Genomic DNA, 22,560 nt, shown 5'->3' with positions numbered 1-22,560 from the left:
GAGACTGAGGGGAGAGACTACGGGACAGTAGGGAGAGACTATGGGACAGCAGGGAGAGAGGGAAGAGACTGAGGGGAGAGACTACGGGACAGTAGGGAGAGAGTGAAGAGACTGAGGGGAGAGACTACGGGACAGAAGGGAGAGAGTGAAGAGACTGAGGGGAGAGACTACGGGACAGTAGGGAGAGACTATGGGACAGTAGGGAGAGAGGGAAGAGACTGAGGGGAGAGACTACGGGACAGTAGGGAGAGACTATGGGACAGTAGGGAGAGAGGGAAGAGACTGAGGGGAGAGACTACGGGACAGTAGGGAGAGAGTGAAGAGACTGAGAGGAGAGAGGGAAGAGACTGCGGGGAGAGAGGGAAGAGACTGCGGGGAGAGAGGGAAGAGACTGCGGGGAGAGACTACGGACAGTAGGGAGAGAGGGAAGAGACTGAGGGGAGAGACTACGGGACAGTAGGGGAGAGGGAAAAGACTGAGGGGAGAGACTACGGGACAGAAGGGAGAGAGGGAAGAGACTGAGGGGAGAGACTACGGGACAGTAGGGAGAGAGGGAAGAGACTGAGGGGAGAGACTACGGGACAGTAGGGAGAGAGGGAAGAGACTGAGGGGAGAGACTACGGGACAGTAGGGGGAGAGGGAAAAGACTGAGGGGAGAGACTACGGGACAGAAGGGAGAGAGGGAAGAGACTGAGGGGAGAGACTATGGGACAGTAGGGAGAGAGGGAAGAGACTGAGGGGAGAGACTACGGAACAGAAGGGAGAGAGTGAAGAGACTGAGGGACAGAAGGGAGAGAGGGAAGAGACTGAGGGGAGAGACTACGGGACAGTAGGGAGAGAGGGAAGAGACTGAGGGGAGAGACTACGGGACAGAAGGGAGAGAGGGAAGAGACTGAGGGGAGAGACTACAGGACAGAAGGGAGAGAGTGAAGAGACTGAGGGGAGAGAGGGAAGAGACTGCGGGGAGAGACTACGGGACAGAAGGGAGAGAGGGAAGAGACTGAGGGGAGAGACTACGGGACAGTAGGGAGAGAGGGAAGAGACTGAGGGGAGAGACTACGGGACAGAAGGGAGAGAGGGAAGAGACTGAGGGGAGAGACTACGGGACAGTAGGGAGAGACTATGGGACAGTAGGGAGAGAGGGAAGAGACTGAGGGGAGAGACTACGGGACAGTAGGGAGAGAGGGAAGAGACTGAGGGGAGAGACTACGGGACAGTAGGGAGAGAGGGAAGAGACTGAGGGGAGAGACTGGGAAGGACAGAGGGAGAGACTAGGGACAGAAGGGAGAGAGGGAAGAGACTGAGGGAGAGACTACGGGACAGTAGGGAGAGAGAGGAAGAGACTGAGGGGAGAGACTACGGGACAGAAGGGAGAGAGGGAAGAGACTGAGGGGAGAGACTACGGGACAGTAGGGAGAGACTATGGGACAGTAGGGAGAGAGGGAAGAGACTGAGGGGAGAGACTACGGGACAGTAGGGAGAGAGGGAAGAGACTGAGGGGAGAGACTACGGGACAGAAGGGAGAGAGGGAAGAGACTGATGGGAGAGACTACGGGACAGTAGGGAGAGAGTGAATAGACTGAGAGGAGAGAGGGAAGAGACTGCGGGGAGAGAGGGAAGAGACTGCGGGGAGAGACTACGGACAGTAGGGAGAGAGGGAAGAGACTGAGGGGAGAGACCAAGGGACAGAAGGGAGAGAGGGAAGAGACTGAGGGGAGAGACTACGGGACAGTAGGGAGAGAGGGAAGAGACTGAGGGGAGAGACTACGGGACAGTAGGGAGAGAGGGAAGAGACTGAGGGGAGAGACTACGGGACAGTAGGGAGAGAGGGAAGAGACTGAGGGGAGAGAGGGAAGACACTGAGGGGAGAGAGGGAAGAGACTATGGGAAAGTAGGGATAGAGGGAAGAGACTGAGGGGAGAGACTACGGGACAGAAGGGAGAGAGGGAAGAGACTGAGGGGAGAGACTACGGGACAGAAGGGAGAGAGGGAAGAGACTGAGGGGAGAGACTACAGGACAGAAGGGAGAGAGTGAAGAGACTGAGGGGAGAGACTACGGGACAGTAGGGAGAGAGGGAAGAGACTGAGGGGAGAGACTACGGGACAGAATGGAGAGAGGGAAGAGACTGAGGGGAGAGAGTACGGGACAGAAGGGAGAGAGGGAAGAGACTGAGGGGAGAGACTACGGGACAGTAGGGAGAGAGGGAAGAGACTGAGGGGAGAGACTACGGGACAGAAGGGAGAGAGGGAAGAGACTGAGGGGAGAGAGTACGGGACAGAAGGAGAGAGGGAAGAGACTGAGGGAGAGACTACGGGACAGTAGGGAGAGAGGGAAGAGACTGAGGGGAGAGACTACGGGACAGAAGGGAGAGAGGGAAGAGACTGAGGGGAGAGACTACGGGACAGAAGGGAGAGAGGGAAGAGACTGAGAGGAGAGACTACGGGACAGAAGGGAGAGAGGGAAGAGACTGAGGGGAGAGACTACGGGACAGAAGGGAGAGAGGGAAGAGACTGAGGGAAGAGACTACGGGACAGAAGGGAGAGAGGGAAGAGACTGAGGGGAGAGACTACGGGACAGAAGGGAGAGAGGGAAGAGACTGAGGGAAGAGACTATGGGACAGTAGGGAGAGAGGGAAGAGACTGAAGAGACTATGGGACAGTAGGGAGAGAGGGAAGAGACTGAGGGGAGAGACTATGGGAAAGTAGGGAGAGAGGGAAGAGACTGAGGGGAGAGAGGGAAGAGACTATGGGAAAGTAGGGAGAGAGGGAAGAGACTGAGGGGAGAGAGGGAAGAGACTATGGGAAAGTAGGGAGAGAGGGAAGAGACTGAGGGGAGAGAGGGAAGAGACTATGGGAAAGTAGGGAGAGAGGGAAGAGACTGAGGGGAGAGAGGGAAGAGACTATGGGAAAGTAGGGAGCGAGGGGAGAGACTACGGGACAGAAGGGAGTGAGGGGTGAAGGAGTAGGGTGTTATGGGACAGGGCCTGTGAATCTGAGTCTGTAAACTCACAGTGAAGGCACAGTGCTCTGTTTGTGTTGATCATTCATGCTGCTAAGAAGATGAAACAAGGAAGAAGAAGAACAAACAACGATGACGAAGAGAATGATCTTTGCTCTTTCCTCTCAACTCTCTTCGATCGTTTGGTTTGCTGCACCAGAGTCTGAGAGAGAGTTGAATTCCTTCTGAGGCACCAGAATATTACTCTGCTCATATTAAATCCGCCACAGAGACGGACAGAAGTTGGTGCTTTTCAATTCAGCTCTCTTTGTCCGGCTTTAAAATATCCACTATGCCATACCATTTAGGCCCAACCTGCACAATACTGACAGAAACCCTCCCCATCTAAATCAGAACCTTTCACAAACAGAATCTTCTACCCCTGAATCAGAACCTTTCAAAATCAGAATCTTCTATCCCAGAACCAGAACCTTTCAGAATCAGAATCTTCTATCCCAGAACCAGAACCTTTCAGAAACAGAATCTTCTACCCCAGAATCAGAATCTTCTATCCCAGAATCAGAATCTTTCAGAATCAGAAATCTTCTATCCCAGAATCAGAACCTTTCAGAATCAGAAATCTTCTATCCCAGAATCAGAACCTTTCAGAATCAGAAATCTTCTATCCCAGAATTAGAACCTTTCAGAATCAGAATCTTCTATCCCAGATTCAGAACCTTTCAGAATCAGAATCTTCTATCCCAGATTCAGAACTTTCAGAATCATGTTTGAAACTGTGAGAGTTATGTGTTCTAGCTGCCGGTGGTTGGTTGAAGAAGGGGAGGAGAACCCAGTAAGGTAGTGAAGGGGAGGGAGAACCCCGTAAGGTAGTGAAGGGGAGGAGAACCCCGTAAGGTAGTGAAGGGGAGGAGAACCCCGTAAGGTAGTGAAGGGGAGGAGAACCCCGTAAGGTAGTGAAGGGGAGGGAGAACCCCGTAAGGTAGTGAAGGGGAGGGAGAACCCCGTAAGGTAGTGAAGGGGAGGAGAACCCCGTAAGGTAGTGAAGGGGAGGGAGAACCCCGTAAGGTAGTGAAGGGGAGGGAGAACCCCGTAAGGTAGTGAAGGGGAGGGAGAACCCCGTAAGGTAGTGAAGGGGAGGGAGAACCCCGTAAGGTAGTGAAGGGGAGGGAGAACCCCGTAAGGTAGTGAAGGGGAGGGAGAACCCCGTAAGGTAGTGAAGGGGAGGAGAACCCCGTAAGGTAGTGAAGGGGAGGAGAACCCCGTAAGGTAGTGAAGGGGAGGAGAACCCCGTAAGGTAGTGAAGGGGAGGAGAACCCCGTAAGGTAGTGAAGGGGAGGAGAACCCGTGAAGGTAGTGAAGGGAGGAGGAGAACCCCGTAAGGTAGTGAAGGGGAGGGGAGGAGAACCCCGTAAGGTAGTGAAGGGGAGGAGAACCCCGTAAGGTAGTGAAGGGGAGGAGAACCCCGTAAGGTAGTGAAGGGGAGGAGAACCCCGTAAGGTAGTGAAGGGGAGGAGAACCCCGTAAGGTAGTGAAGGGGAGGGAGAACCCCGTAAGGTAGTGAAGGGGAGGGAGAACCCCGTAAGGTAGTGAAGGGGAGGTCAGGAGAAAGCCGAGCGCAATCGTGGACATGGCATAACATGATTAGCATTTTGATTTGCATTTTATTAGGAACTCGATGTTAAACATCATCGTTTTTAAATTTTTTATATTTAAAGACTATTCTACAAATTAAATATATTTGGTGTAATGCAGACATATTTCAATATTATAGACAGCTTCTTCTCAGATCACCTTATGGCTGGCTGATTATTGATCTGCCAATGTTGGATCCCAGTTTCAACCACATGTGAATCTCCCTCCCCTGACATACAGCCTCTAGTCACTGGTCACTGACTGGGCATTGTGCAGGCTGGGCCTCAGATGGAGTGACCTCATCAACATTAGACAGACAAACTCGACAGACCAATAGGAGTGTTTCCTTTGTTCAATTCACGTTCCTTCATTGTGCCATGTTCATGTTCCTCTAACTAGTTTTTATTTTATTTTTTAGATTTGGAGTAAGTTATTATGTTTTTGCATTCTGGAGACATGCCACATGCCCCTCTCAGCGAAAAAGTTGTGTCCTTCCAGCGGGCGCTCCTCTTGGTCCAGGTCAGGTGAAGCTCTGGGGTGGGGGGGTGAAGGGTCGGGGGAAGTGCCTCAGGGGTCAAAGGGCAAAGGTCGCTCTAGGTGTATCATGGGATAGGGTGTCAGATTGGCTTGTCATGTGTTCCAGATGAGACCCAGCTGCCCCTTTCTGGTTGCTGAGGTAACGAGGGCGTGGGCTTAGAGAGAGCAGATAGGGGGGTTGTGGGAGTTAGAGTTTTTCTGGGGGAGGGAGAGTGACTTCAGGTATAGGGGTTTCTGTGTGTGTGTGTGGGGGGGTGGATAGGGATGGTTTAGGGATATTGGCTGGGGGGGGGGGGCAAAGAGTGACCAGATCAGATGTCACATTTACAGTTTCTGCTTCCCTGAGATGATGCTGCTGTAGAGCTCCTGGTGCAGCTCCACATAGCGCCCCCTGCTGGGGTCAAGGAAGTACAGTTTGTTTGACGTGATGCTTGGGTCAAAACCCTCCCGCCGCATCTCTGTCTTCTGGAACTTATAGGTGCCTGGAGGAGGAGAGTGAGGAAGAAGAGGAGAGGTGGTAGTGCGGTAGAGAAGTGTGCACTAGTTCACTACATCCCACAAATCTAAAAGCATTGGATTGCCGGAGGCATGGGCTAGTGGGAGTTTCCGCCACATTTCTTATACCAGTAATTTCATTTCAAAGTGAACAAATGCACACTTTGGGAGGAAGGAGAGATCATTGGGACACAGCTACAGACTGAACCCACCTGTCTTGTTGACCTCGTTGAGGAAGCGTAGGAAGACGGGTCGTGCGTATGGCGGCAGGGCTTTCTCCAGATCCTTCCCAAACTTTTCCAGGTCTGTAGACCTCTCTGGATCTGCTACAGCAGCCATCCCAGCCTTCCCCTCGGCTCCTGAGACAACATAAAACCCCAAAGCTTTTATTTATTTTACGGTACGGTCATTTAATTAACCTCGATTTAACCAGGAAAGACCACTGAGGTTATACAACTCTTTTGAAAGGGCAACCTGTACATACAATTAGTGAAAGATCCAGTCATTCACATCTGCTGTAACAACCAAGAGGCGGCTGGAATTGCCTTAAGAGGGAAACATGCTTTAGTGATGACATCATGGGTCAAACATTCCAAAGCCTGTCTGCTGCTCAGTGCTCACCGCCACCACATTACCGCCAGTAGGCGACATGGTCGGTCGGCAAAGCACAGTCAAGCAGACAGACGTGACTATCAACATATCCTTGAGAGCGCAAAGCAAAGCACACACCCGTGACACGCCATTGGCAGTCACAGCGCGGCAGTTCTTCCTCTTCTCCTCCTCTCCTCCCATCACCAGAACTGGGGAGAGTTTCACATAAGCTTTGAAGCTAACGTGGTGCTTTATTTCGACATGGCGACTCAGTCCGACACCCCTCGTAGAACGGCAAAGTGCCTCCTTTGACACATTCTGTTTGGTCACATGCAGAAGAAACATCGATTGATACGCTCTCTTGGCTGTGTGTTAAAAAAGTGCCAGGGTAGCTATGACCCTTTCCGTGGGGAAACTATAAGGCTCAAGAGGTGGGGGGAGGGTAACATGGATTATGTCCCCACTGCTGAAAACAAGACCCGTGCTGACCTAGGGTGGTCTAGCATCCTTAGGTCATATATATAGTAGCGGGATCAAGGGGGTGGGGTTTCCACGTCACCCAGTTCAATAGGGGGGGGGGGGGGGTAATCAGCCAGTCCAGGTCACAACAGGTAATATAGATCGCACGCACACCTCTCCCTGTTTGTGCAGCCCGCTTCTTCTTTTATCCCCAAGCACTCCATGGCTTTAAAGATCCACAGGGTCGCCTCGTTGGGGCAGGAAGTTCATATAAGGCTCGGGGGTGGAGCCAGCGGGCTGCAAGATATCTCCCTTCAATCACCACTCCCCTCACCTCTCCTTGCCTTCTGCCCAAATATATATACCGTTCTGAGAATATGAAATATACTTATTCATGTCACTGAGGGAGAGAGGGTAATGTGTGATGTTTACATTCTGTCCGGATATGTTATTGTTAGCCATCAGGGATCCTATGGGAGGAGAATAGACAGTCTGGTACGAGTCAACATGACAGCCGTGAGTTGGGGAGGAGTGAGCACTTTGGGGTCAGAGGTCAAATGAATTGAGGAAGAACAGATATCACTAAGGTTCTGCCTAGCAAGAGAGATGCAATCGGCTGTTCAGATGTGTAAGAGGAGACTCGGCATAGGAGAAAGGGTTAAATACCAGCGCTTGTGTGATTATGTATTTTGTCTTATGCAGCTGTGTGGGAATAAACTTGGTTTGAGATTTATTAAGCATCCGTGAGTTTTAATAGGTTCATTTAGAACATTAACAAAGATATAAATGCAACATGTAAAGTGTTGGTCCTTGTTTCATGATCTGAAATAAAAGATCCCAGAAATGTTCCACATGCACAAAAAGCTTATTTCTCTCAAAATGTTTTGCACAAATGTGTGTACATCCCTGTTAGTGAGCATGTTATCCTTTGTCAAGATAATCCATCGACCTGACAGGTGTGGCATATCAAGAAGCTGATTAAACAGCATGATTATTACACAGGTGCACCTGTGTATAATAAAAGGTCACTAAAATGTGCCGTTTTGTAACACAACACAATGCCACAGACGTCTCAAGTTTTGAGGGAGTGTGCAATTGGCATGCTGACTGCAGGAATGTCCACCAGAGCTGTTGCCAGATAATGTTAATTTCTCTACCATAAGTTGACTCCAACGTCAGTGTTACAGAATTTGGCAGTAGGTCCAACCAGCCTAACAACTGTAGAGCACTTGTAACCACACTAGCCCAGAACCTCAACATCTGGCTTCTTAGGATCGTCAGAGGGGGGCGGGTGGGTGCTGAGGAGTATTTGTGTCTGTAATAAAGCCCTTTTGTGGGGAAAAACTCATTCTGATTGGCTGGGCCTGGCTCTACAGTGGGTGGGTCTGATTCCCAAGGGTGTGGTCCTATGCCCTCCCAGGCCCACCCATGGATGTGCCGCTGCCCAGTCATGTGAAACCCATAGATTAGGGCCTAATGAATTTATTTCAACTGACTGATTTCCTTATATGAACTGTAGCTCAGCAAAATCTTAGAAATTGTTACATGTTGCATTTATATTTTTGTTCAGTATATAAGATCTGTGTTACTGTACCTGGGACCTCGACTCCGTAGACCACCACGTCCTTCATGTCCAATAGACGACTCAACGTCCCCTCCACTTCCGTGGTCGACACGTTCTCTCCCTTCCAGCGGAACGTGTCCCCAGTACGGTCCTTAAAGTACATGTAGCCATACTGGTCCATGATGAGGACATCGCCTTGAGGGAGACAGGGGTAATAAGCATAAGAATGTGTGTGTGTATGCGTGCGTGCGTTTGTAAAGTACAAGTAACCATACTGGTCCATGATGCCTCAACACCTCAGAATGTGTGTGTGTGTGTGTGTGTGTGTGTGTGTGTGTGTGTGTGAGTGAGTGAGTGAGTGAGAGTGAGTGAGAGAGTGAGAGAGTGAGAGAGAAAAAAAAGGGGAAAGTGAGAAAGAGGGAGAAAAGGAGACAGCGTGAGAGAGCGAGATATTGATTGATAGAGACAGGGGGATCTATGATTAAGTTTAGTAGCCTTTTACCTGACAGATAGGCGCTGTCTCCCTTCTTGAAGACGTTGTTAGCGATCTTCTTGGTGGTGGCTCCTTCGTTCACGTAGCCATCAAACCTTCTCAGGGGATCATTCTGAATTATCCTACCCACCAACTGGCCGGGCTCACCTAGACAGACAGAGACAGAGAGAGAGAGAGAGAGAGAGAGACAGAGAGTCTATTACATAAAGCAACAGGCCTGGCCAACTCAACTACTGCAAACATAACAAACACAGCATTTTAGTCACAGCGACCTTTTGTGCAACCTTGCTGCTTTTGTTAACAAATGTTTACTTAGTTTACTTAACCAAGTATACACAGTGTGCGGTTGTCCATTCCACCAGTTTGCTTTGGGTTTTGCTTCTCCTAATATACATTGGTGAACTAAAATGTGACTTTATAGGTGGGCAAAACTAAATATTCAACCACTGTAAAAAAACAAAAAAGAAGTTATAAATAGGTATTGAATGGGTATAGGGCGGGGACGAACCAGGCTTGCATGGGATGCAGACTCCATCGGGCCCTCTAGTGAGCTCCATAGTCTCTTCGTCAACCTTCACCAGTCTGATGGGGTAGATGAAGGGGAGGATCTGGCTGTTGAACCCGCACGCTCCCGTCTGGTGGATAGATAGCATTACTACGACATTACCACACTGTAACATCAACCCAACTAACATCTAGTGGGTACACTACAGGGTTGTGCGGTAGATGAAAGGGGAGGATCTGGCTGTTGAACCCGCACGCTCCCGTCTGGTGGATAGATAGCATTACTACGACATTACCACACTGTAACATCAACCCAACTAACATCTAGTGGGTACACTACAGGGTTGTGCGGTAGATGAAAGGGGAGGATCTGGCTGCTGGACCCGCTACGCTACCGTCTGACAACAGAGGCAACACTACCACATACAACTACTGGTCAACCCAAACTACTGGTCAACCCTTAACTACTGGTCAACCCAAACTACTGGTCAACCCTAACTACTGGTCAAACCCAATTCTACTACTGTTACAGAAAAACGGTGCACTGAAACTCTGTTAACCTTACAGCCTATAGCTACGTAGGTCAGACGAGGCAAATCAATGGGAGAAATTCAGAGTGACAACTAATACAGTACTTTGACTCCTGACGATTCAATACCAGACAATAAACGACCAGACTGGTGAGTTCTTTGAGCCCCGTGAGAATATAATTAAGACCAGGCAGCGTTACAAAGTGGACGTCGATCCCCATGGATTAGATATTATAGTAAAAGACCAGAACATGCCCCGTGAGAGCCAAAAGTTCTAGCTACACCATATCATCTGAGATCTAGGTTTGTGCTAGAACCAAAGTGTCCTCCTCAACGCCTCACCATGTTGCCGAAGTTGCCTAGGCTGCAGTTGCACTCTGTGGCGCCATAGAACTCTGCTATCTGTGGCACGTTGAAGCGAGAGGTGAACTCCTCCCAGATGGACTGGCGCAGGCCGTTACCCAGCGCCATGCGGACCCGGTGTTGCCGCTCTATGTCCTTTATTGGCTGGTTCAACAGGTACCGGCAGATCTCCCCGATGTACTGGACAATCTGGGGAAAAGAGTCAATCAGTCAGTCAGTCAATCCATCAATCAATCAATCACCAGCACAGCGAGACGAGGGGGTATGAGTGAGGAACTACAACACCTGGCCACACACACACCACTCTTAACACCCTTACTTTATTATTCCACAAATCTTCTTGAGCTACAGAACCGTTGAAAAGTTTGGGGTCACTTAGAAAGGTCCTTGTTTTTGAAAGAAAAGCAACTTCTTTTGTCCATTAAAATAACATCAAATTGATCAGAAATACAGTGTAGACATTGATAATGTTGTAAATGACTATTGTAGCTGGAAACGGCAGAATTTCTATGGAATATCTACATAGGCGCACAGAGGCCCATTATCAGCAACCATCCCTCCTGTGTTCCAATGGCACGTTGTGTTAGCTAAATCTCCCTGCGCTATCGTTGAGCTTTTCTGTAGATAAACGTCAGCCCAGTGGAACAATACATGAACAACACTACCTTCTAAACCAAACTAACCCAAAACATGTACAGTATCTCCTCTCAGTCTCTACTGATCCCCACTTTCCTTTTCTGTACAGATTTATCCTCCAGTCTCTGAGCTACTCTGTACTCATTCGGCTACGGAGTTAGATAGCTCACCATGCGGAGTGTGTGTGTGTGGCTCACCGTGCAGTTGTACTTGGCACAGTCATCCCAGAACCGGGAGGCAGAGAACTTCTTCTTGATGACCACTGTCATGCCATGGATCAGGCACTGCCCCACTCCGACTATGTTACCTGGGCAACATATGTATGTGTTTAGTGTTTCAGAGGTAACCCACACACACACACACACACACACAGAAAGTAGTTTGCTGGGTGGGCGATGCTGAATTTGTTTTTATTTTGCCTGCGCTATTCATTAAAAAAAAGAGTAGTTCTGAGAATTTGTTTTTAGTCTGATTTTTCAGGCGAGGCTGCAGCGAACTCAGCACCCCTACTTTCCGCGGCTGTGACTGACACGCACACACACGCTTGCACGCACGCACACAAATTTAGCTTCACCCTCTCAAGCACACACTCGCCCCCTACGCATGCACGTACACAGACAAGTACAGGCATGTGCAGACACACACATACCCGCACCCACACACACACCCGCAGCCACACACACACACAGCACTGTTACCTGCAGAGTGGTAGAGTGGAAGGCAATCGTACATCACGTCATCAGACGTCATCCCGAAGCCATAGTATACCAACGCTGCCATGCGGTAGTACCTGTCAAGCACAGGTGGGAGAGAGAGAGAGATCCAGTTAGGAGGGGTGGAGTGAAAGAGAGAGACAGTTAGAAGGAGGGGTGGAGTGAAAGAGAGAGACAGTTAGAAGGAGGGGTGGAGTGAAAGAGAGAGACAGTTAGAAGGAGGGGTGGAGTGAAAGAGAGAGACAGTTAGAAGGAGGGATGGAGTGAAAGAGAGAGACAGTTAGAAGGAGGGATGGAGTGAAAAGAGAGACAGTTAGGGAAGGAGGGATGGAGGGTGAAAGAGAGAGACAGTTAGAAGGAGGGATGGAGTGAAAGAGAGAGACAGTTAGAAGGAGGGATGGAGTGAAAGAGAGAGACAGTTAGAAAGGAGGGATGGAGTGAAAGAGAGAGACAGTTAGAAGGAGGGATGGAGTGAAAGAGAGAGACAGTTAGAAGGAGGGATGGAGTGAAAGAGAGAGACAGTTAGAAGAGGGGGATGGAGTGAAAGAGAGAGACAGTTAGAAGAGGGGGAAGGAGTGAAAGAGAGAGACAGTTAGAAGAGGGGGAAGGAGTGAAAGAGAGAGACAGTTAGAAGAGGGGGAAGGAGTGAAAGAGAGAGACAGTTAGAAGAGGGGAAGGAGTGAAAGAGAGAGACAGTTAGAAGAGAGACAGGGGAAGGAGTGAAGAGAGAGAGTTAGAAGAGGGGGAAGGAGTGAAAGAGAGAGACAGTTAGAAGAGGGGGAAGGAGTGAAAGAGAGAGACAGTTAGAAGAGGGGGAAGGAGTGAAAGAGAGAGACAGTTAGAAGAGGGGAAAGGAGGGATTGAGTGAAAGAGAGATCCAGTTAGAAGGAGGGATGGAGTGAAAGAGAGAGAGAGTTAGAAGGATGGAGTGAAAAGATGGAGAGAGAGAGTTAGAAGAGAAAGGGAAGGAGTGAAAAAGAGAGAGACAGTTAGAAGGAGGGATGGAGGGTGAAAGAGAAACAGTTAGAAGAGGAGGGATGGAGTGAAAGAGAGAGACAGTTAGAAGAAGAGGGGGAAGGAGGGAAGGAGTGAAAGAGAGAGACAGTTAGAAGAAGGGGGAAGGAGTGAAGGAGAGACAGTTAGAAGAGGGGGACAGTTAGAAGAGGGGAAAAGGAGACAGTTAGAAGGGGAGTGAAAGAGAGAGACAGTTAGAAGATGGGGGGAAGGAGTGAGGGAAGAAAGAGAGACAGTTAGAAGAGGGGAAAGGAGTGAAAGAGAGAGACAGTTAGAAAGAGGGGGAAGGAGTGAAAGAGAGAGACAGAAGAGGGGGAAGGAGTGAAAGAGAGAGACAGTTAGACAGTTAGAAAGGGGAAGGAGTGAAAGAGAGAGAGACAGTTAGAAGAGAAAAGGGGAAGGAGTGAAAGAGAGAGACAGTTAGAAGAAGGAGGGAAAGGAGGAAAGGGGAAGGAGGGGAAGGAGGGATGAAAAGAGAGACAGTTAGAGGGAGAGGAAAGGAAGGAGTGAAAGAGAGAGACAGTTAGAAGAGGGGAAGGAGTGAAAGAGAGAGACAGTTAGAAAAGAGGGGAAGGAGTGAAAAGAAAGAGAGACAGTTAGAAGAGGGGGAAGGAGTGAAAGAGAGAGACAGTTAGAAGAGGGGGAAGGAGGGATGGAGTGAAAGAGAGATCCAGTTAGAAGAGGGGGAAGGAGGGATGGAGTGAAAGAGAGATCCAGTTAGAAGAGGGGGAAGGAGGGATGGAGTGAAAGAGAGAGACAGTTAGAAGAGGGGGAAGGAGGGATGGAGTGAAAGAGAGAGATCCAGTGCCTTCAGAAAGTATTTACACCTTGACTTTTTCCACATTTTGTTTTTGTTACAAGTCTGAATTGAAAATGGATTCAATTGAGATTTGTCGTCACTGGCCTACACACAATAACCCACAATGTCAAAAGTGGAAATATGTTTTCCGAAAGTTTTACAAATGAATGAAAAATGAAAAGCTGACATGTCTTGGGTCAATAAGTGTTCAACGCCTTTGTTATCGCAAAACGAAATAAGTTCAGGAGTTAAAATGTGCTTAACAATTCACATCATAAGTTGCATGGACTCTGTGCAATACTTGTGCTTAACATGATTTTTAGAATGACGTCCTCATCTCTGTACCCCACACAAGGTCCCTCAGTCGAACAGTGAATTTCAAACACAGATTCAACCACAAAGACCCGGGAGGTTTTCCAATGACTCGCAAAGAAGGGCTCCTATTGACAGATGGGTACACATTTAAAAAGCGTACATTGAATATCCCTTTGAGCATGGTGAAGTTATTCATTACACTTTGGATCAATACACCAAGGCACTGCAACCATACAGGCATCCTTCCTAACTCAGTTGCTGGAGAGGAAGGAAACCGTTCAGGGATTTGATCATGACACCAGTGGTGACTTTAAAACTGTTACAGAGTTTAATGGATGTGATAGAAGAAAACTGAGGATGGATCAACAACATTGTAGTTACTCCACAATACTAACCTAATTGACTGAGTAAAAATAAGGAAGCCTGTACAACGTTTTTAGAAATCCAGAACATGCATCCTGTTTGCAACAAAGCACTAAAGTAATACTGCATGGGCAAAGCAGTTCCCTTTTTGTCCTGAATACAAATTGTTGAGTACCACTTTCCACATTATCAAGCAAAGTGGTGGCTGCATCATGTTATGGGTATGCTTGTAATCGTTAAGGACTGGGGAGTTTTTCAGGATAAAAAAATTGAGCTAAGCACGGGCAAAATCCTAGAGGAAAAACTGGTTCAGTCTGCTTTCCACCAGACATGGGGAGATTAATTCATCTTTCAGCAGGACATTAACCTAAAACACAAGGCAAAATCTACACTGGAGGCGCTTACCAAGAAGGCAGTGAATGTGGCCGAGTTACCAGTTTTGACTTAAATCTACTTGAAAATCTATAGCAAGACCTGAAAATGTCAGTCTAGCAATGATAAACAACCAATTTGACAGAGCTTGAAGAATTTTGAAAATAATAATAAGCAAATGTTGCACAATCCAGGTGAGAAAATCTCTTAAAGACTTACCCAGGAAGACGCAGCTGTAATCACTTCCAAAAGGTGCTTCTACAAAGTATTGACTCGGGGGTGGGAATACTTATGTAAATGACATATTACTGTATTTAATTTTCAATAAATGTGCTAAAATCTTATAAACACATGTTTTCACCTTGTCATTATGTGTGGTATCGTGTGTAGACGGGTGAGAAAATACATCTATACATTTTTTAAATTCAGGCTGTAACACAACAAAATGTGCAATAAGTCAAGGGGCAGTAATACTTCCTGAAGTCATGATAGATAGATAGATAGATAGATAGATAGATAGATAGATAGATAGATAGATAGATAGATAGATAGATAGATAGATAGATAGATAGATAGATAGAGCACTCCTCTTTATACAAACACTCCTCTTTGAAAAGGAGCTCCTGAGAGATAGTGTAGAGAAAGACAAGAAACAAAGAGAGGGAGTGAGTGAGAGAGAGAATAGAGAGAGATAATAGAGTGAGAGAGAGAATAGAGAGAGAGAATAGAGAAAAGAGAGAATAAGAGAGAGAGAGAGAATAAGAGAGAGAGAGAATAGAGTGAGAGAGAATAGAGAAAAGAGAATAGAGAGAGAGAAAATAGAGTGAGAGAGAGAATAGAGAAAAGAGAGAATAGAGAGAGAGAATAAGAGAGAGAGAGAAGAGGAGCTACTTAGTGCCTACCTGCTGTGAACCACGATGGCAGCTTTGGGCATCCCAGTGGTCCCAGATGTGTAGATGTAAAACAGACGATCTGTAAGACAGAGACAAGAAATCAATAAACACATACAAAAACAAATAAGGGAAAAAACAGTCAAAATAACAGAAATACAATAGAAAACAGTGGACAAATCAGTACAACTATGGGCTTGATTGATCTTGCCTGGCTAGCGCAATGGAAGCAATGGAATAGTCCCAAAAGTGGAAACACTGCACTTCAGACAGGTTCAATCAAATGCTCAAAATATTTGTAAGAATAAACTATTTGAGCCCAGGTCTGGCTCCTTTTACAGTGTCTGAGTGTGATTGGATGGATTTTTTGAGTGACAGATTGACTGACCTGTGAAGCAGCGGTCTGGGCGGCTGGGCAGGTGGGTGGGGGCAGCGTCCAGAAGAGGCTCCAGGCACTCTGTCCCCACAGGAACCTGTTTGGGGTCCCAGTCCCCTGAACACAGCATCTGCACTGTCTTCCCCATGGAACTGTGTACCTCACACATGGCTGGACGACGGAGGGAGGGAGTGGGAGAGAGAAAGACCGAGAAAGAGAGAGAGAAATGACAGGAGAGAGTGAGTTAAAAGTTAATTTCACAGAAACAGAGACACAAATCAAATAAAAACCTACTCTGTCTGCATTCTCTCAGCAGGAAAATATGCTGACTGCATTTGGCATGTTTAAAACGCAGAGGGATGCAGGGTTTCCTGACTTATTGATATAAACCAAAGGATAAAAGATAAGACTTGATATATATTGTATGCTTTATCATTAGTCTGAACAGGATTCCACATCGCTACACAGTTAATAGTCATGTGTCCTTACTATAGATTAGTCATCTCTCTCTCTCTCCTTTCTCTGTCATCCTCCATCTGTCGAGGCTCCTTTCCAGTTCAAATATAATAAAGGCTGGCCTGCAAATTTAGAACACTTCCTCCTCGTAACCGTAGGCAGACATGTTGAACGCGTAAACACGTCGGAAGCGTAGTAGTTTGAAATAAAATATATATATATTAGCTAGCTAGTGGACACGTTGTTGTGGACTGGCTAGACTGCTTCTGAACCAAATTAAATCAAATTGCTTTTGTCACACGCGCCGAATACAAAAGGGTATAGACTTTACCGTGACATGCTTGCTTACAAGCCCTTCCCAAGAGAATGCAGACCGATGCAGAGTAAAATAATAATAATACAATTTTAACATAAGAGGAATAAAATAAAATACACAATTTATACAGGGAGTATCAATACCAGATCAATGAGCAGGGGTACGAGATATTGGAGGTAGATATGTACATGAAAGCAGGGTAAAGTGACTAGGCATCAGGATAGATAGATAATAACAAGTGGTGGCTGCATCATGTTATGGGTATGCTTGTAATGGTTAAGGACTGGGGAGTTTTCACAGGATAAAAAAATAAACAGAATGGAGCTAAGCACAGGCAAGATCCTAGAGGATAACCTGGTTCAGTCTGCTTTCCACCAGACACTGGGAGATGAATTCACCTTTCAGAAGGACAATAAACTAAAGTGACTAGGTATCAGGATAGATAATAATAAGAGTAAAATAAAAGAACAGAGTAACATCAGCATATAATGACCATAAAAGTGTGTACAGTATGTGTGTGTCGCGCAGTAGCGAGAGGAACGAGGAAGTACAAGGCAATATGCTTGCGGCAGAAATTATAGCTTGAGTTCAACAAAATGGATTATAACGTTGCAGATAAAGTTAGGTATGACACAATTTTATACGTACAACATCTGCATCAAAAGAAAAGGACACGTTTGGTTGGTTCATGAGCCTTTGTTCATGTTTTTGGATGCCCTGGAACTCCAGAATGAGGCTAAGGTAGTCCAATTGCTGGTGGGGTAAGTTTCTCAAACCAAGTGAAATTGCAACAACAACTGAAAACTGTCTGGAACCTTCTATATTATAACACTCCATTTACATATACAATGCAGATTAGGGTCCTAAATAGTGAAGGTGGAAACTATCACTGCATAATTCAAGAACATTCTGTGCCAGTTTCCCAGACCCAGATCAAGCCAGATCAAGCATGTTCAACATTTATTGAACATGCTTTTTAGTCTAGGGACTAGACGTAATCAACAGTGCATTTGGAAAGTAATTCAGACCCCTTGACTTTTTCAAAATGTTGTTACATTACAGCGTTATTCTAAAATGTATTAAGTTGTTGTTTTTCCCTCATCAATGTACAAACAATACCCCGTAATGACAAATCAAAAACAGGTTTTTAGAATTGTTTGCCTAATTTATTAACCTCTACGGGATGGGTGTCCCTAAACCGGGAAGGTTGTTGCTAACGTGCGCTAATGTGACTAGAATGACGTTGTATACAACAACCAACTTTCCGGTTTAGGGATAGACATGTCTTATATGGGCAGAAAGCTTAAATGATTGTTAATCTAACTGTAGTGTCCAATTAACAGTAGCTATTACAGTGAACAAATACCATGCTATTGTTTGAGGAGAGTGTCTACAGTTTGACCCCACTGCTGTCTCTGGCTCCACACCCACCCCGCCCGGCCATCTAGATGTGTGAAAGTTAGTGTATAAGCTAATGATCCATCATGAATGACATTCCTGGGAGTGTGTAATTTTTTTTATTTAACATAGCATTTTTGTATGTTCTCTATAGTTAGGTACTTGAAAATGTATCAATTGACCAATTCTGCACATTTGGGCAAACTCCTGGCAGACTTGATACAAAATATTGTGCAGTAGTGAAATTCTTCACTGGATCAGTCTGAAACTTTGCACACACACTTCTGCCATCTGGTGGCCAAAATCTAAATTACACCTAAACCTAGCCTTTATCTTGCATTTCAAACACGAAAAAAAAGAATGCATGTTTTTTTGTTTGTTTTATCTTATCAGATCTAATGTGTTATATTCTCCGACATTAATTTCACATTTCCACAAAAAAAAGGGTACGATCCTTAAGAGTTAAATATTTAAAACTAAAATATCACATTTACGTAAGTATTCAGACCCTTTACTCAGAACATTTTTGAAGCACCGTTGGCAGTGACTACATCTTCCAATCGTCTTGGGTATGACGCTACAAGATTGGCACACCTGTATTTGGGGAGCTTCTCACATTCTTCTATGCAGATCCTCTCAAGCAGTCAGGTTGGGTGGGGAGTGTCACTGCACAGCTATTTTCAGGTCTCTCGAGAGATGTTCGATCGGGTTTAAGTCTGGGCTCTGGCTGGACCACTCAAGGACATTCCGAGATTTGTCCCGAAGCCACTCCTGCGTTTTCATGGCTGTTTGCTTAGGGTCATTGTCCTGTCAGACTGCCCCAGTCTGAGGTCCTAAGTGCTCTGGAGCAGGTTTTCATCAAAGATTTCTCTGTACTTTGCTCCGTTCATCTTTCCCTCGATCCTGACTAGTCTCCCAGTACCTGCCGCTGAAAAACACCCCCACAGCATGAAGCTGCCACTACCATGCTTCACAGTAGGGATGGTGACAGGTTTCCTCCAGACGTGACGCTTGGCATTCAGGCCAAATAATTAAATCTTAGTGTTTAGTCTTTAGGTGTCTTTTGGCAAACTCCAAGCAGGCTGTCATGTGCCTTTTACTAAGGAGTGACTTCCGTCTGGCCACTCTACCATAAAGGCCTGATTGGTGGAGTGCTGCAGAGATGGTTGTCCTTCTGGAAGGTTCTCCCTTCTCCACAGTGGATTCTTGATCACCTCCCTGATTAAGGCCCTTCTCTCCCGATTGTTGGCCGGGAGGCCAGCTCTAGGAAGAGTATTGATGGTTCCAAACTTCTTCCATTTAAGAATGATGGAGGACTCTATTTTTGGGGACCTTCAATGCTGCAGATTTTTTTTATACCCTTCCCCAGATCTGTGCCTTGACACAATCCAGTCTCAGAGCTCTACAGACAATTCCTTCAACCTCATGGCTTTGTTTTTGCTCTGACATGCACTGTCAACTGTGGGACCTTATATAGACAGGTGTGTGCCTTTCCAAATCATGTCTAATCAGTTGAATTTACCTCAGGTGGAATCCAATCAAGTTCTAGAAACATCAAGGATGATCAATGGAAACAGGATGCACCTGATATCAATTTCGAGTGTCATAGCAAATACTTATCTCAATAAGGTATTTCATTTTTAACATTTTTTAATATATTTGCAAACACTTCTAAAAAACTGTTTTGCTTTGTCAATATGGGATATTGTAGGTAGACTGATGAGGAAAATGTTGTATTTAATCAATTTTAGAATTAAAACTAACAAAATGTGGAAAAAGTCAAGGGGTCTGAATACTTTCCGAATGCATTGTTTGTCTGCAAAACCAGCCCGTGGTGTATACAATTTCCTTAAAACAAAGGCTTTCAGTCAGAGGTGGCACCACAGGTCCCAGAGTGGTTTGGGGAGAAAAAAAAATAGCTGGGCCCAGTAGTTTTTCCTGATCTGGTAACGTAACCAGGTAAAACTCCGGACCTCATACAGTATAACGTGACTCATCTTTTGTAAAAAGGTTTAATATGGGCTATGATGGGACCACAGTTTTTCTAATCAGGTCACACGGTTTTAAAAAACTCCTGGAAAAACTCCTCGGGGAGGATGAAAACCCTGTCAAACTGCAGCAACCTTGTACTTGTTCATATGAATGATATTTTAAGGACTTGCGGGGGGTTCCTATACACAGACACAAAGGAAGCAACATGATTGGACAATACAAGTTACAGGGCTGAGCTTGATTTTATGCAGGTTTGCATCGTGTAGTCCTGCCCTATGCAACTGTAGGTCTAATAAAATATAAACTCAGAGTTTTTGCTTGTGTCTGTCGGGAGCACAGGCGGCTAGTGGCACCTTAATTGGGGAGAACGGGCTCATAGAAATGTCTGCAACGACATAAATGGAATGGTTTCCATGTGTTTGATACCATTCCATTCACTCCATTCCAACCATTATAATGAGCCGTCCTCCCCTCGCCTGCCTCCTGTGGTCGAGAGTGATGTGTTAAAAAGTGGAGAGCGCCCCTTGAGCTTTGTGCATTGTGTCCGGTCCGCGCTACCTGCAATTTCCGTGAATCTGATTGGTCATGGCATGCAAAGAGCCTGCAGCAACAGTTTAAAAAAGCAGTACTTTGCCCCTCTTTTATACGCTTTGCGTCGATATATTATATTAAATAAAATTTAAAAAAGTGGAGTATTAAATGCCGCCTCACCTGATTCCAGCAACCTGTCACTCAACCAATCACTCCTTCCGTCCACTCCCTCCATCCCCCCCACTTCCTCACCTAGACCTCCATCCTCTCCTCCCTCCACCACCCCCCCTCTCCTCACCCTTGGTCAGCTCGCTGCCGAACACCACAGCCTTGGCGTTGGAAATGGTGACACAGTGCACCAAGGCCTCCAGCCTCAGGTTGAAGTTGATCAGGGCCGCCTCCACACCAATCTTGGCCATGCCCAGCCAGAGGCCCACGTACTGGGATCGGCTCTCCATGAAGAGAGCCACCACATCCCCTTCCACGAAGCCCCTCTGGAGCAGCAGGTTGGCCACGCGGTTGGAGTACTCGTCCAGCTGCCGGAAGGACCACTTCTCGCCGGTGCCTTCAAAGATGAGCGCTGTCTTGTCCCCATGGCGACGCACGGTCTCTGCGAAGATCTTCGGGAGGGTATTTCGTTCCCGCAGGTGACGCTTGACGTTCCATTTCACCTTGATGAGGACGCCCGCTGCACTGTGGGGGTGGAAGGAGGTGAAGGATAGGGTGAGAATACGACGACAACAACAACAGCTCAAAGGTGCTAAGAGTCTAAAGAGAACAGAATGGCACAGAATGTTCTTGAATAACAGATAGAAGCTAACAATTCACACTTAAGATTTAGGCAAAAGACCAGGGGCCTCATTTATCAGTCACGCGTAGGCACAAATCTATGCGTAAACCATGCATTGGGATCGTTTCCACACATATCAACAAAGTACTGAGTAAAGGGTCTGAATACTTGTAATAAATGTAATATCGATGTTTTACATTTTTTATAAATTAGCCTTTTTTTTGTTGCTTTTTTGCTGCCTGTGGCATTGGCTGTAACGTAAGAAAATGTGGAAGAAGTCAAGGGTTCTGAATACATTCCAGATGCACAGTATATGTTGGTATGTCATGGCTGAGCTGTGCAGATCTGCCGCAGTCTAATGTCAGCTCTTCTCTCTGTACGGTGTTCTCTGTCATATAACCATGTTGTCACACCCTGATCTGTTTCACCTGTCCTTGTGCTCGTCTCCACCCCCTTCCAGGTGTCGCCTATCTTCTCCATGATCCCCTGTGCATTTATACCTGTGTTTTCGGTCTGTGCCAGTTCATCTTGTTTGCCAAGTCAACCAGAACTTCTCTCTCTCAGCTCCTGTTTTTCCCCAGTCTCTCTTTTTCTCATCCTCCTGATTTTGATCTTTGCCTGCCCTGACACGGGGCCTGCCTGACCACTCTGCCTGTCCCTGACCTCGAGCCTGCCTGACCACTCTGCCCGTCCCTGACCTCGAGCCTGCCTGACCACTCTACCCGCCCCTGACCTCGAGCCTGCCTGACCACTCTGCCCGTCCCTGACCTCGAGCCTGCCTGACCACTCTGCCCGTCCCTGACCTCGAGCATGCCTTACCACTCTACCCGCCCCTGACCTCGAGCCTGCCTGACCACTCTGCCCGTCCCTGACCTCGAGCATGCCTTACCACTCTACCCGCCCCTGACCTCGAGCCTGCCTGACCACTCTGCCCGTCCCTGACCTCGAGCCTGCCTGACCACTCTGCCCGTCCCTGACCTCGAGCCTGCCTGACCACTCTGCCCGTCCCTGACCTCGAGCCTGCCTGACCACTCTGCCCGTCCCTGACCTCGAGCCTGCCTGACCACTCTGCCCGCCCCTGACCTCGAGCCTGCCTGACCACTCTGCCCGCCCCTGACCTCGAGCCTGCCTGACCACTCTGCCCGCCCCTGACCTCGAGCATGCCTTACCACTCTACCCGCCCCTGACCTCGAGCATGCCTTACCACTCTGCCCCCGTCCCTGACCTCGAGCCTGCCTGACCACTCTGCCCGTCCCTGACCTCGAGCCTGCCTGACCACTCTGCCCGTCCCTGACCTCGAGCCTGCCTGACCACTCTGCCCGTCCCTGACCTCGAGCCTGCCTGACCTGACTCTGCCCGTCCCTGACCTCGAGCCTGCCTGACCACTCTGCCCGTCCCTGACCTCGAGCCTGCCTGACCACTCTGCCCGCCCCTGACCTCGAGCCTGCCTGACCACTCTGCCCGCCCCTGAC

General features: G+C 47.4%; 1 protein-coding gene across 1 annotated transcript in view; it reads right to left on the bottom strand.

Moving 5' to 3' along the window:
* Positions 1–4,600: 4,600 nt before the first annotated feature.
* slc27a4 (solute carrier family 27 member 4) overlaps positions 4,601–22,560 on the bottom strand; it is a 35,023-nt gene continuing 17,063 nt past the window's right edge. Inside the window, exons 3-13 of the mRNA XM_029628281.2 lie at positions 20,597–20,991; positions 15,618–15,776; positions 15,242–15,311; positions 11,462–11,553; positions 10,961–11,070; positions 10,107–10,316; positions 9,239–9,365; positions 8,740–8,877; positions 8,268–8,432; positions 5,836–5,982; positions 4,601–5,610 (exon numbers count right to left, since the gene is read on the bottom strand). Coding sequence (XP_029484141.1) covers positions 5,453–5,610; positions 5,836–5,982; positions 8,268–8,432; positions 8,740–8,877; positions 9,239–9,365; positions 10,107–10,316; positions 10,961–11,070; positions 11,462–11,553; positions 15,242–15,311; positions 15,618–15,776; positions 20,597–20,991 — 1,771 coding nt within the window. The 3' untranslated portion in view covers positions 4,601–5,452. The remainder of the gene's footprint in view (positions 5,611–5,835; positions 5,983–8,267; positions 8,433–8,739; positions 8,878–9,238; positions 9,366–10,106; positions 10,317–10,960; positions 11,071–11,461; positions 11,554–15,241; positions 15,312–15,617; positions 15,777–20,596; positions 20,992–22,560) is intronic.

The sequence above is a fragment of the Oncorhynchus nerka genome, linkage group LG4 (assembly GCF_034236695.1).
Source record: "Oncorhynchus nerka isolate Pitt River linkage group LG4, Oner_Uvic_2.0, whole genome shotgun sequence".
NCBI lineage: Eukaryota > Metazoa > Chordata > Actinopteri > Salmoniformes > Salmonidae > Oncorhynchus > Oncorhynchus nerka.
Note: the sequence above shows the minus strand (reverse complement) of the source record. Positions and strands in the feature narration are given on the sequence as shown.